This window comes from Lithobates pipiens, unplaced genomic scaffold (assembly GCF_037356315.1).
Source record: "Lithobates pipiens isolate NorthernLeopardFrog02 unplaced genomic scaffold, aLitPip1_a1.2 Scaffold_13, whole genome shotgun sequence".
NCBI classification, from domain to species: domain Eukaryota; kingdom Metazoa; phylum Chordata; class Amphibia; order Anura; family Ranidae; genus Lithobates; species Lithobates pipiens.
In genome coordinates this window covers 124,513,087-124,529,624 of record NW_027507718.1, presented here as the reverse complement: position 1 = coordinate 124,529,624, position 16,538 = coordinate 124,513,087, and the positions used below count along the sequence as shown (strand labels likewise).

The following is a 16,538-nucleotide window of genomic DNA, read 5'->3' as shown; positions in this document are numbered from 1 at the left end:
GTCCCATGTGCAGCTTCCTGGCTGATGAATGCAAATGTTTCTCCAGTATTTTTTTGATAACCTACTGCATTCATCTTGTCATAAATTTTGTCCAAATTTCCTGTACCTTTGTAACTCACACATCCCCAAAACATCAGCCATCCACCTCCATGTTTCACAGAAGGAATGGTGTACCTATCATCATAGGCCTTGTTGACTCCTCTCCAAATGTAGCATTTTTGGTTGTGGCCAAAAAGCAAAATTTTGGTCTCATCACTCCAAATGACTTTGTGCCAGAAGGTTTGAGGTATGTCTCTGTGTTGTTTGGCGTATTGTAAGTGGGATACTCTGTAGCATTTGCGTAGTAATGGCTTTCTTCTGGTGACTCGACCATGCAGCCTATCTTTCTTCAAGTGCCTCCTTATTGTGTATCTTGAATTTCACCTGAAATTATTTGTGGGGTTTTCTTTGCATCCTGAACCATTTTCTTGGCAGTTGTGGCTGAAATTTTAGTTGGTCTGCCTAACGGTGATTTGGTTTCAACAGAACCCCTCATTCTCCACTTCTTGATTAGAGTTTGAGCACTACTGATTGGCATTCTCAATTCCTTGGATATCTTTTTATATCCCTTTCCTGTTTTATACAGTTCAACTACCTTTTCCCACAGATCCTTTGACAATTCTTTTGCTTTCCCCATGATTCAGAAACCAGAAATGTCAGTGCAGCACTGGATGAAAGATTCAAGGATCTGTCAGGAGTCCAGAAACTCTTTGACCTTTTATACGCACCCACTAATTACAAGCAAACAGATCACATGTGAGGCTGGTTACCTTTTAAAAACCATTCAAACCCCTTTATGTCAACTTGTGTGCATGTTAATAGGCCAAAATCACCAGGGTTTGTAAACTTTTGATCAGGGTCATTTGGTTATTTTCTGTTGTGATTGTGATTTAAAAAGAGTAAACACAGTTGATTGATAATAAATGTCTTCAGCCAAACACTAACCATGAATGAAAGAAATGCTTTTGTGTTATCAATCATGTTCTCTGAAAAATGGCCAAGAAATCATAAATTCTGCCAGGGTATGTAAACTTATGAGCACAACTGTATATACACACACACACCATATATATATATAGTAGGTTAGTATATTGCTACCTTAAAGTGGTTCTAAAGTTTAAACATTTTGTACCTTTCTGCATTCCATGCATTAAGGTAAAAAATGTTTAGCTATCTGTTACTCGCCCCTACACATTTACCTGGCTCCTAAGATCAATCCAGCAGTGTGCCTAGCTGCAGGTCTTCTCCCTGTATTTCCTGCTCTCACATGAGACTCAGGCAGTAGTGTGAGCCATTGGCTCCTGCTGCTATCAGTCAAATTTTGTAAAGAGGGAGCGGTGGGCATGAGCCACGCTGTGTGTGTTAATGGATGCACACTGCCTGGCTCAGGAGCACGCCTGCATGAGTGTGTGCCTTTGGGGGCACTCAAAAGGTAAACATGTAGACAGTGCTGCCGGGTGATTGCTAAAGAGGTAAGGACTTGCTTTGTGCAGAAATGTTGCACAGAACAAGCAAGTATTACTTTCACATCAGTTTTATGCTGTTAAAAAAAAATGTGAAACCTTTTTAGCTCTGAGTGTGGTATGGAAGGATTACCAGCTCCGTCAAGGTTTATTGTCTGTGTCCCCACTGGTGAATTTCACCCCCCCCCCTGTTTGCCATGGTAACCGTTGTCACAAGTACTGAAAGTGAGTTCTGAGTTGATAATAGAACAGGAAATAAAAGGATATGATAATTATCCAAGAGAGGGGTTCCTTCTCTCTGGATAAATATGCTTTTGCTTCCTGTTGTGTGTGCAAGACAGAAAATGAACACACACTTCACCGATGGGACAAAGACAGAAAAAAAAAATCTGAAAATCACAGGGTTTTTATGCTTTATAATGCAAAAAAGGTTTTGGCTTTAGATATAATTTAAAATAAACCAGTACTAAATCAACCTAAACCAGGCAAAACTTTCTGACAACCCAAGCTAAAGTTTTTACTTAGTGTGCCACTTTCATATATATAGCAACAGTCTTGTCTCCTAAAGAAATATCACTCATGGACTCCCCATATAGTGATGTTGGGATCAGAAGGCATACTGGTTTGCCTATTTTTCTGGTGTATGCACAAATGTTTTATTGATTTGCAGATTGATTTGCCCATCAGCTAGGATTCTAGAGATTGTGCTAGTTAAAGTGGATGTAAACCCTCTCCTATACCCAGTGAAGTGAATAGCCTCAGATGATACACAGAGATTAAACAAATCTCCCTACATAGGTTTTACATGCATATCTGCTGTCTTTCCCTTTCTACACACTTTGGAAAGTACAGATCAGGTTAGAAATCTTTGTTGCTGTTTCAGCAGTGGGTGTGGAGTCTGGGCTTACACTGTGTGAGAGCTGATTGGAGGAAAGGCACACACCCCTACTTCACATAGGCAGGTGAACGAAGGAACATGCAGAGCTGTACTATGAATAGAACAGCTCTCTGCTTATCTACCTCTAAGGCCGCGTACACACGCGCGGACTGTTTGCCCAACCTTGTTCGTCAAACAGTTTGGGCAAACAGTCCGCTCAAAATTTGCATGAGCGGACTAGCCCACACACGAGCGGACTGTTTGACGAACAAGGTTGGGCAAACAGTTCGCTCAACTTTTGAAATGAACGGACTCGCCCACGTAAGGAGGAGGCAAATCCGCCCATTTCGAGCGCGTGTACAGGTAGGCGGGGCCCGCGAAGGAGACGTCGCGGGCTCCGCCGCCTGGAATGGGCTTAAAGGGGAACCCCAACGCCGAAAAAAATCGGCGTGGGGGTTCCCCCCAAGTCCACACCAGACCCTTGTCCGAGCACGCTACCCGGCCGGCCAGGAAAGGGGGGCGAGCGAGCGCGCCCCCCCTCCTGAGCCGTACCAGGCCGCGTGCCCTCAACATGGGGGGGTGCCTTGGGGAAGGGGGGGGCCGCGCGGCCCCCCCACCCCAAAGCACCTTGTCCCCATGTTGATGAGGACAAGGGCCTCTTCCCGACAACCCTGGCCGTTGGTTGTCGGGGTCTGCGGGCGGGGGGCTTATCGGAATCCGGGAGCCCCCTTTAAGAAGGGGGCCCCCGGATACCGGCCCCCCACCCTATGTGAATGAGTATGGGGTACAATGTACCCCTACCCATTCACCTGTGGAATAAAGTACAAAAAAAAACACAACACATGGAAAAAGTATTTTATTGCACAGCTCCGGGGGTCTTCCGTCTTCGGGGGTCTTCTCGCCGGACTCCTCCGCTATGTGTGTGTAGCTCTTTTACTAGCGGAGGAGTCCGGCTTTCTTCCTCCCCGCCGCCGGCCTCTTCTCCCGACTTCGGGGGTCTTGTCCCCCTCTTCGGTTCTTCTGCCGGGCCACCGCGCCTGGTCCGGTGGCCCGGTCTTCTGTCGCCGTCTTCCGTTCTTCTGTCGCCGCCTTCGGTTCTTCTGCCGGGCCACCGCGCCTTCTTGTAGCTCTTTTACAGGCGGTGGCCCGGTCTTCTGTCGCCGCTGTCGTCGCCGCCGCCGCCGCCTTCCGTTCTTGTTCTTCTTGTTCTTCTTCTTGTTCTTCTCCTGGAGATGTTGACTCGACGATCTCTCCGGCCGGAATGCCAGAGCCGCGCTGTGCGGTCACTTATATAGTGACAATGGGGCGGTGTCACATGGTATATGTCACATGGGTTGGTCACATGGTGACCCCGCCCCCTTACGATGTCATAGTCCCCATGTGACATCAACCCATGTGACCAACCCATGTGACATATACCATGTGACACCGCCCCATTGTCACTATATAAGTGGCAGCGGAGCGTGTCCCTGGCATTCCGGCCGGAGAGATCGTCGAGTCAACATCTCCAGGAGAAGAAGAAGAAGAACAAGAAGAAGAACAAGAACGGAAGGCGGCGGCGGCGACGGCGACAGAAGACCGGGCCACCGCCTGTAAAAGAGCTACAAGAAGGCGCGGTGGCCCGGCAGAAGAACCGAAGGCGGCGACAGAAGAACGGAAGACGGCGACAGAAGACCGGGCCACCGGACCAGGCGCGGTGGCCCGGCAGAAGAACCGAAGAGGGGGACAAGACCCCCGAAGTCGGGAGAAGAGGCCGGCGGCGGGGAGGAAGAAAGCCGGACTCCTCCGCTAGTAAAAGAGCTACACACACATAGCGGAGGAGTCCGGCGAGAAGACCCCCGAAGACGGAAGACCCCCGGAGCTGTGCAATAAAATACTTTTTCCATGTGTTGTGTTTTTTTTTGTACTTTATTCCACAGGTGAATGGGTAGGGGTACATTGTACCCCATACTCATTCACATAGGGTGGGGGGCCGGTATCCGGGGGCCCCCTTCTTAAAGGGGGCTCCCGGATTCCGATAAGCCCCCCGCCCGCAGACCCCGACAACCAACGGCCAGGGTTGTCGGGAAGAGGCCCTTGTCCTCATCAACATGGGGACAAGGTGCTTTGGGGTGGGGGGGCCGCGCGGCCCCCCCTTCCCCAAGGCACCCCCCCATGTTGAGGGCACGCGGCCTGGTACGGCTCAGGAGGGGGGGCGCGCTCGCTCGCCCCCCTTTCCTGGCCGGCCGGGTAGCGTGCTCGGACAAGGGTCTGGTGTGGACTTGGGGGGAACCCCCACGCCGATTTTTTTCGGCGTTGGGGTTCCCCTTTAAGCCCATTCCAGGCGGCGGAGCCCGCGACGTCTCCCTCGCGGGCCCCGCCTACCTGTACACGCGCTCGAAATGGGCGGACTTTCCGAGCGGGAACAGTCCGCTCATTTCGAAAGTACAGCGGACAGGCCCACACACGGGCGGACTGTTCGCTCAAACACAGTTTCAGCGGACAGTTTTTCGGAATTTCCGAAAGACTTTGTCCGTCCAACTGTCCGCTGAAACTGTCCGCTGAAAGCCCACACACGAGCGGACTGTCCGCCCAAACACTGTTCAGCGGACAAGGTTGGGCGAACAGTCCGCCCGTGTGTACGCGGCCTAAGCTTCCTCCCCAACACACATTTCCATTTCCAACTTGTCAGAAGTTGCTGATATCAGAGGAATGAAGCAGCAGAAAGCAACAGCATTTAGAGATTTGGAGAGAGAGAAGTAAACATTACAGATACTGTATATGTGCACAGGACAGATTTCATGAAAGGAAGTTACAACCACTTTAAGTCTCTGCCCAGCCAACTCAAAGTATGTAAGCATCATTGCTACAGTGGCTCTTGTAAACTTCTGTCCGTGATGTTTTTTATATGATAGGTTCCAAGATTGTTTAGCAGACAGTACATACACAGCTCCATGCTGAATCTGATTTGTTTTGCAGATACCAAGCCAATGTATGACATGTGTAAAGATGCAAGCATTTAGGGAATATGTTGTGGGAAAAACTGCACCTGTTCCAGTAAAAATCTATGACTACTATGAGCCAAGTAAGTGCCATATAAGCCCGTTTTATGGATAGGCAGATATATCTTTGGAGAGAAGCTGCTTCTTCTTTTATTATCATTTCTTATTGCATTCTCGTGTAAGCTTGCATGAAAAAGGCAAGCAATCATAATAATAGTATACAGGCATGTATACAAATGAGAATGCTTGGTATGGACATACAATATATTGGCAAAAGTATTGGGACATCTGCCTTTACACGCACATTAACTTTAATGGCATGCCAGTCTTGGTCTGTAGGGTTCAATATTGAGTTGGTCCACCCCTTTATAGCTATAACAGCTTCAACTTTCCTGCGAAGGCTGTACACATAGTTTAGGAGTGTGTCTATGGGAATGTTTGACCATTCTCCCAGAATCGCATTTGTGAGGTCTATTGGACAAGAAGGTCCATATAGACACGGATGAGCGAGTTTGGGGTGGAGGAACTTGACTGGTATGCATAGAGCCCTAACCTCAACACCTTTGGGATGAATTTGAGCGGAGACTGTGAGCCAGGCCTTCTCGTCCAACATCAGTGCCTGGCCTCATAAATGCGCTTTCGGGAATAATGGTCAAACATTCCCATAGACCCACTCCTAAACCTTGTGGACAGCGTTCCCAAAAGAGCTGAAGCTGTTATAGCTGTAAAGGTTGGGCCAGCTCAATATTGAACCCTGTGGACTATGACTGGGATGCCTTTAACAACCTCAATACAGGGCATTTACACCCCCCTTCCTGTCCAGACCAATTTTCAGCTTTCAGCGCTCTCAAACTTTGAATGACAATTACTCAGTCATGCAACACTGTACCCATATGAAATTAGTGTCCTTTTTTCACTCAAATAGAGCTTTCTTTTGGTGGTATTTAATCACTAGTGAATTTTTTTATTTGTACTATAAATAACAAAATAAAAGTACATTTTGTGAAAAAAATTGCTTTTTCTTTGTGTCTGTCATAAAATTTAGCAAATTAGTAATTTTTCTACATACATTTTGCCCAAAATATATACTGGTACATAGCTTTGCTAAAAATAACCCAAATTAGTGTATATTATTTGGTGTGTATTATTTGGTCTTTGTGAAAGTTATAGATTCTAGAAACGATGGTGCCAATCACTGAAAATTGATCACATCTGATCAGGCCTTCAGTACATCAGGTGTATCTCATTTCTTGAGACACAAGTCGGGAAAGTACAAATAGCCCCCAAATGACCCCTTTTTAGAATGTAGACATCCAAAGTATTAAGTAGGTAGCATGGTGAGTTTTTTTCAGTTGTCATTTTTTCCCACAATTCTATGTAAGATTAAGATTTTTTTTTTTTTTTTTTTACAAAATTGTCATATTATCAGGTTATTTCTTACACACAGCATATGCATACAACAAATTACACTCCAAAATACATTCTGCTATTCTTCCTGAGTACGGCAATACCACATGTGTGAGACTTTTACACAGCCTGGCTACATACAAACGCCCAACATTGAAGTAGCACCTTCAGGCGTTCTACGAACATAAATGACATATCTCATTTCTTTTTCAAGTTAACTTTTTATTGAGTTTTCAAAATATAAACAGACAACATATAGCATATACATTCGATGATAAACATTTCCAACATCCAAAATCTCTAGTTACCGTAGTTTCTCTCCAACTGTGTTATTCACATAAAGGTGTATCTTACATATGACTAAGCATAATGATCAAAACAGTGTTTTAGGTATGAGATAAAGAAGAAGAAACTTATCGTTCCAATCTAAAGCTCTTATTCACCCCTCCACCTCAACTTCTCATAATCTCTGGATTCTTCAACTTTACAACTAATGGATTACCCTTTATGTGGTCTCCAACCTATAATTCAAATATAATTATTCTATTTTGTCATTGACAAGGCCTTTTATGTATATATAGTTACTTTACTAATCAACTATCAACTTTATTTAACTGTTTAGTTCCCTGAGTTCTTATTAAAATCTGTACTTCTCTCACACTGTGAATTCAACTTCTCTCACTGAATTTTTCCCAAAGGGTCCAGTTGCTTGTAAATTTCTTTTGATTTCCCTCCCTCCAGGCTATAGTCTTCTCATAAGCATAGATCAATTTTAATACTTCTCTCACTGAAGGGGGAGACAATGATTTCCATTTGCGGGCTATGACCAGTCGGGCTGCATGTAGTACGTGCATCACTAATGCACAGCAATGACTCTGATATATATCCATATCAATACTTAATATCATTTGTTCCACCTTTAGTCTGTTAAGTATTCCTGTTATTTTTGCGATTATCCTTGAAATTGCCGAACAAAAGCTGCTCAGTCAAACACAGAACCACAGCATATGCGCCAGATTGCCCACTTGACCACAACCCCTCCAGGATAAGTTGGACAATTTGCTTGAATATTTTGCCAATATATATGGAGTTTTAAACCATCTTAAATGTATCTTTTGCACCTATAATTAGAGCATTTAGTATGTATATAATTAGTTTTGATCGCACGACTCCACTGCTCCCGAGATACTGTTATATTTAAGTCTGATTCCCATTTTTTAAGCTGTTTTGGGGTGTCAAAATGTAGTTTGCTATGTAGTAAATTATAGATAATTGTAATTCCTTTTTTAAAAGTGGAGGCATTCCACATCTTATAGACAGCCTTTGGGATTGCTGCAACCTGATTTTTGGTGGTTGTTAAAATATTAGCTACCCTTGCGTACGTCAGGAATTCTTTTGTAGGTAGTGAATTTAGTGACTGTGCTTCTTCAAATGTTTTGATTCTGTCCTGAATGTATAAGTCTGCTATGTATTTAATTCCATGTTCCTCCCAGTGGCATTCATACAGGTCTGGTGATAAGAATGAAAGTGCATTTATAGAAATTGGTGCATTTGTATGCTTGGCGTGGGTATCCCCTAGTCTGCATAAAGTATTCCCATGCACTTAACGTAGCTGCTATTGTAGGGTGTTTTTTGTAGATCCTTTGTTTCTTTAGTTGTGTTGAGAACAGTGAGTCCTTAATATCTCCTCTGTCTACTTGTGTTTGTTCCGCTTTGCTCCAGTGTATTTGATCTGCTGTCTCATACCATGCCCTGGCTTGATCTAAAATTGCTGCCACATGATAATCTTTAATGTTTGGGACTCCCATTCCCCCTATTTTCCTATGCTTCATTAGAATGTCTTGGGGGCATTTGGCTTTCTTCCCCTCCCATATAAATTTAGATAGGGAGTTTTGCATCTTAGTATAAAATATAAATGGTGTCTGAATTGGGAGCACCCTGAAATAATACAGCAACTTTGGTAGTAGTAGCATTTTGTAGGCCGCTAATCTACCTGACCAGGAGAGGTAGTATCTTTTTAATCTATGCATTTCTTATGTGAAATTGTTTAATAAAGGTTAAAAATTTAACTGATATAGACGTGGGATTTGACTCGTTAGGGTTATACCCAAATATTGGAGTGAGTCCTTCGCCCACAGGTAAGGTAATGATTTCTGTATTAAGTTTTTTGTCTCTGAATTTACTGTTAGCCCCAGTATACTTGATTTTGTTGTATTAATCTTATAATAGGACACAGCATTAAACTGCTCTAGTATTCCATGAACTGCTGTCAGGGAACGAGCCGGATTTGAGAGCGTCAGAATGACATCATCTGCGAACAACGTAACTGTGTGTTCCTCTTTTCCTATGTGGATTTCTGTGACTTGGAGATGGTTCCTTATTTTTTCTGCCAACGGTTCCATCACCAATGGAAAGATTGGGGGTGACAAAGGACACCCCTGTTTTGTGCCGTTGGCGATAAGGAATTGCCTTCTGTGAACAGGTTGGCGGAGGGGGCTGAATATGAAGCTGCTATGGCTGATTGCATTTGGCCCATGAACCCAAATTTTGCAAGTACCTCCGACAGGTAGCCCCAGTGAATCCTGTCGAAGGCCTTCTCAGCATCTAATGACAAGAGTACTGATGGCTGTTTATTTTCAACTGCTGAGTGCATCTGTGGCTTGTCTGCCTGCCACGAACCCAACCTGGTCAGAGTTGATGAGACGTGGGAGTATTTGTGCCAATCTGTTTGCCAGTATTTTAGCATATACCTTTACGTCCGTGTTTAAAAGGGAAATAGGCCTAAAATTCTGCGCTCTGTCCGGCTCCTTCCCCGGTTTAGCCAGTGTAATGATTGTAGCTTGCAACATTTCCGATGGGAATGAGGCTGAGGAGGCAGCAGTGTGGAACACTTGTACTAACATTGGGGCTAAAATGTCTGTATACCTCTTATAGTACTCCAATGAATATCCATCTGGGCCTGGCGCTTTGTTGTTTGGTAGCTTAGTTATGGTCTCCTTGATCTCCAATACTGTGAAGGGGGAGTTTAAGGAGTTTAATTCTATAGGGGTTAGTGAGGGAAGGGAGATTCCCTCCAAAAATGTTCCTATTATTTCCGGTGTAGGCTGGGGGGGGTTTCAGGATCTTTTCCTATATTGTATAAACTTTCATAATGGCATCCAAACGCATCTGCAATTTCTTTGGGATTAGTAAGTTTTGATCCATGTTTAGGATGGAGTAGAAATTGAATTTTTTGTTTACTTATTTTATCTTTGATTTGGTTTGCCAATAATTTACCTGCCTTATTGCCATACATGTAAAAGCCAGCTCTGTATTTATGAGTATTACGGATATGCTGCGCCATCAGTAGGTTTCTAAGATCTTCCCTTGCCTTAGCCAATTTATTGCTTATATCTAATGTGGGTGTTTGTTTATTTTGGGACTCCAGGTGTTTGTTGTCTCCCAGTATAGTGTCCATACGCTGCCTCCTCTTCCTCCTTAATAGTGCACTATGTTTCATTAGTATTCCTCTAATGTATGCCTTGTGTGTTAACCACAAGACAAGTGGGTCTACTTCTGCTATGTCATTATTTTCAAAAAATTCTTTTAGCGAGTTTTCAATGTCCGAAGCAATCACCGGGTCTGTGAAAAGAAGAGTGTCATTTCTCCATCTATTTGCTCTAGTAGAATGGCCCTGGTTCCCCACGGTTATAGATACCGGGGCGTGGTCGGACCACGATATGACTCCTATTTCGGACTTTTTTTGTAGTAGAAATTTGTCTAATAAAAATCTATCAAGTCTATCCTTGAGTATGTTAGATGCAGCCGAGAGAAGAACAAGAAATACCTCTCATTCGAGTGCTGACATCTCCACACATCATCCAAGTTAGTTGTGTTGGTGAAGCTGGAAAGCGTTGCTCTGAAACTCTTTTCGGATGTGCTGGATATGTCCAACTGATGGTTGGAGATGGCATTCAAATCTCTGCAGAGAATGACATGTCCGAAGGTGTTTTGTTTGACCTTCTTCCACGCTTTTTTCAAAAATCTGAGCTGCTTGGTATTAGGGGCGTACACATTAACAATAGTGTACGGCGTTCCATTTATTTCACATGCCAAAATGATATACCTACCCTCCTCATCACAATAGTGGGACTTGTATGTTAATGCAATAGATTGTTTCACCAGAGTGGCCACTCCTCTTTTTTTTTACTGTGCGCCCGCAAAGTAGCTGTTGGGGTATTGGTTGTGAGTTAACTTGGGATGATTTTGTCAAACCCAGTGGATTCCTGCAACTCTTCTTCTTTGTCCGAAGAATCGTCGGATTTTTGAGGGATACATGAAACAGCTGATGAAGCACTTTGAGCTGGACTATTCTGTTCTGTGGCTGATATTTGCAGTATTGACTCCTTTACGGATTCTCTGATTACATTGGATACCTCACTTGCATCCGTCTCTTTTTCTTTGGTTGCCTCTTCAAAGCACGCCTGGCATGCCAGTTTGTCAGGGAGAGCCTGAGCCCTGCATTACCCAGCAAGCATTGCCTGTAGGGCGATCACGATGACTATCATGTGATCGATGAGTTGATGATGATTTTCTGTGGGAATGGCGGTGATGGGAGGAAGTTCTTGACCAATTTTTTCTAGAGCGTGTGTGCCTTGAATGTGAACTCTCCCTGTGTTTTGAGTGAGAAGATCTTAATGACCTGCCAGGGCTAATCAGGATAAATGATGTTAGTGGCATGGCTCTCTTTTTATCCTCTTCTCTACTTACCAAGTATGATGCCCCTTACCTTACAGGCTGTAGATGGTCTGCTGGGGCAGTAACCTCCATGAGTAGAGGATAGCAGAAACCTAGGAAATGTAATGCCGCGTACACATGACTGGAGTTTCCGGCAAACTAGGTCCGACGGTCTTCCTGACGGACTTTTGGCAGAGTTCTGAGCGGCTTTCCGAACGAACGGACTTGGTCAATAGCCAGTAGCCAATAGCTTACCTTGCGTCGTATTTGGTCCATTGGACCAGCATACAGACGAACGGTTTTCCCGATAGGGATTGAGTCCGTCAGATTTGAAACATGTTCTTTTTCTAGGTCCATCTGATTTTTTAAACAAAAAACGATCGGATTGTCAGACAGACTGATTCCGTTGGACCTAGTCTGCCGGAAAGTCCGGTCATGTGTACGCGGCATTAGATTAGCACCAGTGAGGCAAAGGCAAGAGGTTTGCAAAAGAAAGATCATGCGGGAAGAAGCATCCCTTACCAGTGTGGTATAGTGAGCACTGAAGGGCAGCAGCAGAGAGAAGGAATATGCAGAATGGAACAGTGGCGAGCCTTCTGTCAGCGTTTGCAGAGAAAAAAGTTTTTTTTTTTTTAAACGCCACCGCCACAGCGGAAGAGATGTAAGGGCCGCTCATGCACTGTAGTAATTTGCGGCTCTAAGAACCATCTTTAGAATTCGCAAGAGTTGGATAACACCCGCATCACTTCCGGGCACTTTTGGGCATGCATGCGCAGAGCCAGCCGCAGCCACCATGTTGAGGAGGGCATGGAGACCAAGGAATCAGAAAGCCCAACAAGGGGCGAGACAGAAAAAAACAAAACCAAAAGGCATGCATTTTAGAAGTTACGAAGGAGACGGAAACACAATGCAGAGTGAGAAGGTCGGTAAAATTGAGGTCTCTGCAGTTAGTTTAAGCCTGATTAAGGCTTGTATGGCACCAGAACTTATAGACCCCTGAGACCATCAGAGTGGGTTTCCCTGCATAAAGCTTATTTAGAGACTGTACCGTGGGGGACTTCCAACCAGGAGAGGCTGAACTTAGCTGGGGCGATGCAATAAGAGGTCCGAGCTTTATCCAATCAGTCCTAACAGGTGAGGAAAAAAAAGAAGACTGTAGTGGACTCCTCTTCAAAACGTATAGCTAACCAGTCCTATCAGGTTGTTGGGCGGGAGTCACAACCCAGTGTGTGTGGCAACCATCACATCTAAGAATTTGTAAACTGCAATATGAAAAATGTTAGCTTATGGGTTTATTACTGCTTTAAATCGTTCATCCCAAAAGATAATTAACTGTCTATGTAACTCTTACCAACTGTTAGCTGGAGTTATGCTACTGTACATTTGCTGCCAAGCATCTGTACTTTGTTGACATTTCGGCATCCGCAGCTATCTGTGGCTTGCACAGCCAGAAATTACCTGTAGTGATCACTGCTGGACAAAGCAGGTTGCAAAAACAGCTGCATTAATAAGCAGATTCCGGACTCTGTGATTAGCACCAAACTGAATCGTCCATGCAAATGTAGCCTTATGCCCCGTACACACGTTCCTTATCATAAGACAGATCGTTCACATTTTGTTGCATACAACTAAGATCGAATACAACAGTGCAAAATGTGTGTAAGATTTTTGTCTTGCGATTCTGGAAAAATCTTCCGTTGTGCGTAGCTAGGTATTTTAAATTATGTCAAATACGTGTGACCCATGTGTCCTGGTTTATTTTCCTGTTTCCGATCATGCGTGGTGTTTGTCGAACGACTTTTATCAGACGCAAACTGTACTGACTACATGATTGTCGTATGATGGGCTGTCATCCGACCAAATTTTTCCTGTTTGTCCCTTCGGATTTGGTTGGACGGACTGTCGTGATCGGCTGTCGAAAGCTGCGTACTAATAATCAGATTATCGAACGATCTGTCCGAAAGCGACTTTTGTGGTCCGATAATTGGAAAGCGTGTACGGGGCATTAGACTTTTATATGTTAGACACTGATGTAAAGTCCATTTAAATCTACTAGTCCATCAAACAGTACCCTTTCTACAGGTTGACAATGTTATTGTCCATGAGTGGCTACGTCGCTCACACACAATGGAGGAATGGGTGTAGCAACCCTAAGAAAGGAACTGTGTTAGTGGCCAGATCACCAGTTGAAAATAAAAGGAAAGAAAAAGCCAAAGAAAAAGAAAAATGAATGCAGCCACCACATTTAAGGACTTGTAAACTGCAATATATAAGAAAGTAATCACGTGAACCTGGTCTTCTGTTCACATGTTCTCCAAAGTTTACCTGTTGGGTGTTCAGTATCTGATGCCAGCTTTTGGTGTAAGGTCCTTTAGGCAGCTCCTTGGGCTGTTGCCAGTCCCCAGTTGTTTTATGTGGGCCTGTTAGTTTTGTCCAGCCCTCAGTTGAACTGCTTTTGGATGTCTTGACAGTCTCTGAATTTCCGTGCCCCTCAATGGACAAGAAAGACTTTTAATTAAAAAATTATTTTTTTGGAGTTTAGAGACAGATCTCTATGCCTATGATTCTGCTCTTAGCACTGCTTTACCACAAAACTGAAACATGGTCGGACCAGTTGGGATTACACTGTTCTGGCCACCTTATTTTTTATTTGCCAGTGTATGAGATCCTCCTGTATTCAGTAGCATAACCCAACAACCTCTGACTTGCTGTGACCTTCAAATGATGCCAAGAAACATTTACATTTCTCACTTCAGTAATAAGGTAAAGGAAAAAAAGGAATGCTGGTGCAAGTTTTTGAGAAATGGGTGTTGGATGGGTCTTGTGTGCTGTAAAAAAAGGCAAAAAGATTAAAGCACAACCTCAGATTAGCCAAGGCGTCTTGTTGGATGCACTAGATGCTAATATTCTGCTTTGGCACTGCTTTATATATCTCAAATAAAGCAAAGTTCTTATTAGGGTTTTACTGGATAGAATGCTTTCTCAGCTCTATGTATCATCACTTGATTGCAGTAGCAAGATTGCGTTTGCAGTCACTATTAGGCTTTGTGTATGTGACAAATATAGAGAGTTTTTTTTTTAATTATGTTCGCAAATTGTTTTTATATGCTATATAGCTTACCATTATACAGTATTTAACATTGCTAGTTTTATTGTTGTGACTATTTATTACATTAATTACTTGGTTATGTTTTTACCTCATTAACAGCATTTGAAGCTACCAGATTCTACAATGCTAGCGAGAGCAGTCCATTGTCTAGAGAGCTGTGTGATGGTACCACGTGTAATGAAGTGGAGAGCACTGCAAATCAGTGGACAGGTGAGATTGTCAGCTCTACCTTATTGTCTATATGCTGCTTTCAGTTCATGTTTTTTACCCAATTGTCATGTCTTCTCTGCCTGGTACAAATGTAGAGGTGGATCATAATTGGACACACCAAGCAGGGTGATATCCTCTCACGTTTGAGTAGTGTTAGCAGTGACATTCTGATTTGTACATCGGGGACCCATCTCACTCTTCCTTCACTTACACGTATACACTCTGACTTGTGCAGCATATACAGGATCCTTCTCTTTTGCAGATAGGATAATTATTATTTACCATGATTAGTTCCTAGTGCCTCTACAGATTCCCTTTCTCAATTCCTCAGGAGCAGTCACTGTTTCTGACACTGTTTATCTCACATTTCACATTTCTCACATTTCTGCTGTACTCTCACACCATCTTTGGGTCAGGCTTCACTACTTTTCGTACAATACTCTTGCAGGTATTTCTTACTTATCAAGGGCCTTTTTGTAGTAAGAAAATCAACCTTTTCATTTACAAATGACAGTGCTAAATGGAAAGTGACAGAAACCTCTTCACTTCAGATTTATTCACCAGAGAAATGTTCAGTGAATAGATGTTCACTAAGCTCCCTCTGCTGTATGCATGAGGGCAGTGGTGCCCCGGGTAACATGTTGGGGAATGGCACATTCTGGTGAAAGAGTTAAATGGTGTTTTGGGGAAATTAAGATTTCCAGAAAATTGGGTTCTGCAGAAAATAAACAATAACTTTATTTCTGGCAAAAGTCTTAAATATAAATAGCCAAATTGAGTCAACGGGGAAACCTAGCAAATAGTACCGTGCTCCCCCAGAGCAGGGGACATCAAAAAGCCAGTACATTGTGATGGTTTTCTTCCTCACTAAAGATCACATGTTCTCTCCTCAGTCTATTACTGCAGAGCTCCAAATTCTGACAACCTTCCAAGATTCAAATTTTCTCTCCCTCAAAAGCTCCCTCTTCCGATTGGAGCAAAGCAGCAGCTGTTGCCAAGAACAGCAGAATAAGGGACACCCAACACAAATACCCCTAAATGTCTATAATTATCCCTCCTGTCACATCAAGTATACAAAGAATGCGCTGCATTGTAAGAATAGTAGCTGGGCCCCAATAAAAGTGTTATTTTATTGAACAAAGTACCAAGCACAATAAGACACAACCATCAAACAGAATAAATGTTTCAGTTATCCAGCTTTAGTAATAAGAAATTGTGTTTGTTGCTGTAATTAGAGCAGGTTGGATGTTGGCTTGGAATAAGACTGATGGTTTCCTCTCATGACTCCCAAGTTCCACTATTTGGCTTTTTTAAACACACAGAAACTCATTACTGTTGAACAACCTATTATTGTTTACTGAAACTTTCATACTACTTTCATGCTAATAGTCGAAGCATAGATGTATATAAAAACGTTTATGTCATAGAAAGGAGAGCCAAGGTAGTGGAGGTTAAAGTAGATGTAAACCCTAACTAGATAATATTTACTGTATTACCAGCAATGGCCTTTTTCATAAAATACTGTTTTCACCTTTATTTAGCCTTTTTTTTTGCATCTCAGGGCTTCTATTCTTCTTTAGCCTCCTTCAGCCAATGTCTACACTCCAGAATTGACTGTACATCATTGCTTATGACCATCTTCCTGGTAGTAAAACCAGTGGGCCATGCCTGTGCAATGTGTGTCAGCACTGCGGATAATAGTCTCTACCAGGGGTGAATGTAACAATTAGACAAGG

General features: G+C 43.4%; 1 protein-coding gene across 3 annotated transcripts in view; it reads left to right on the top strand.

Annotated features, from left to right (window-relative positions):
• Nucleotides 1-16,538, top strand: part of CPAMD8 (C3 and PZP like alpha-2-macroglobulin domain containing 8) — a 356,744-nt gene that overhangs the window by 287,139 nt on the left and 53,067 nt on the right. For all 3 annotated transcript variants that reach the window (XM_077475516.1, XM_077475515.1, XM_077475514.1), the window contains exons 38-39: nucleotides 5,338-5,443; nucleotides 14,692-14,802. In XM_077475516.1, the coding sequence (XP_077331642.1) occupies nucleotides 5,338-5,443; nucleotides 14,692-14,802 (217 nt within the window). The remainder of the gene's footprint in view (nucleotides 1-5,337; nucleotides 5,444-14,691; nucleotides 14,803-16,538) is intronic.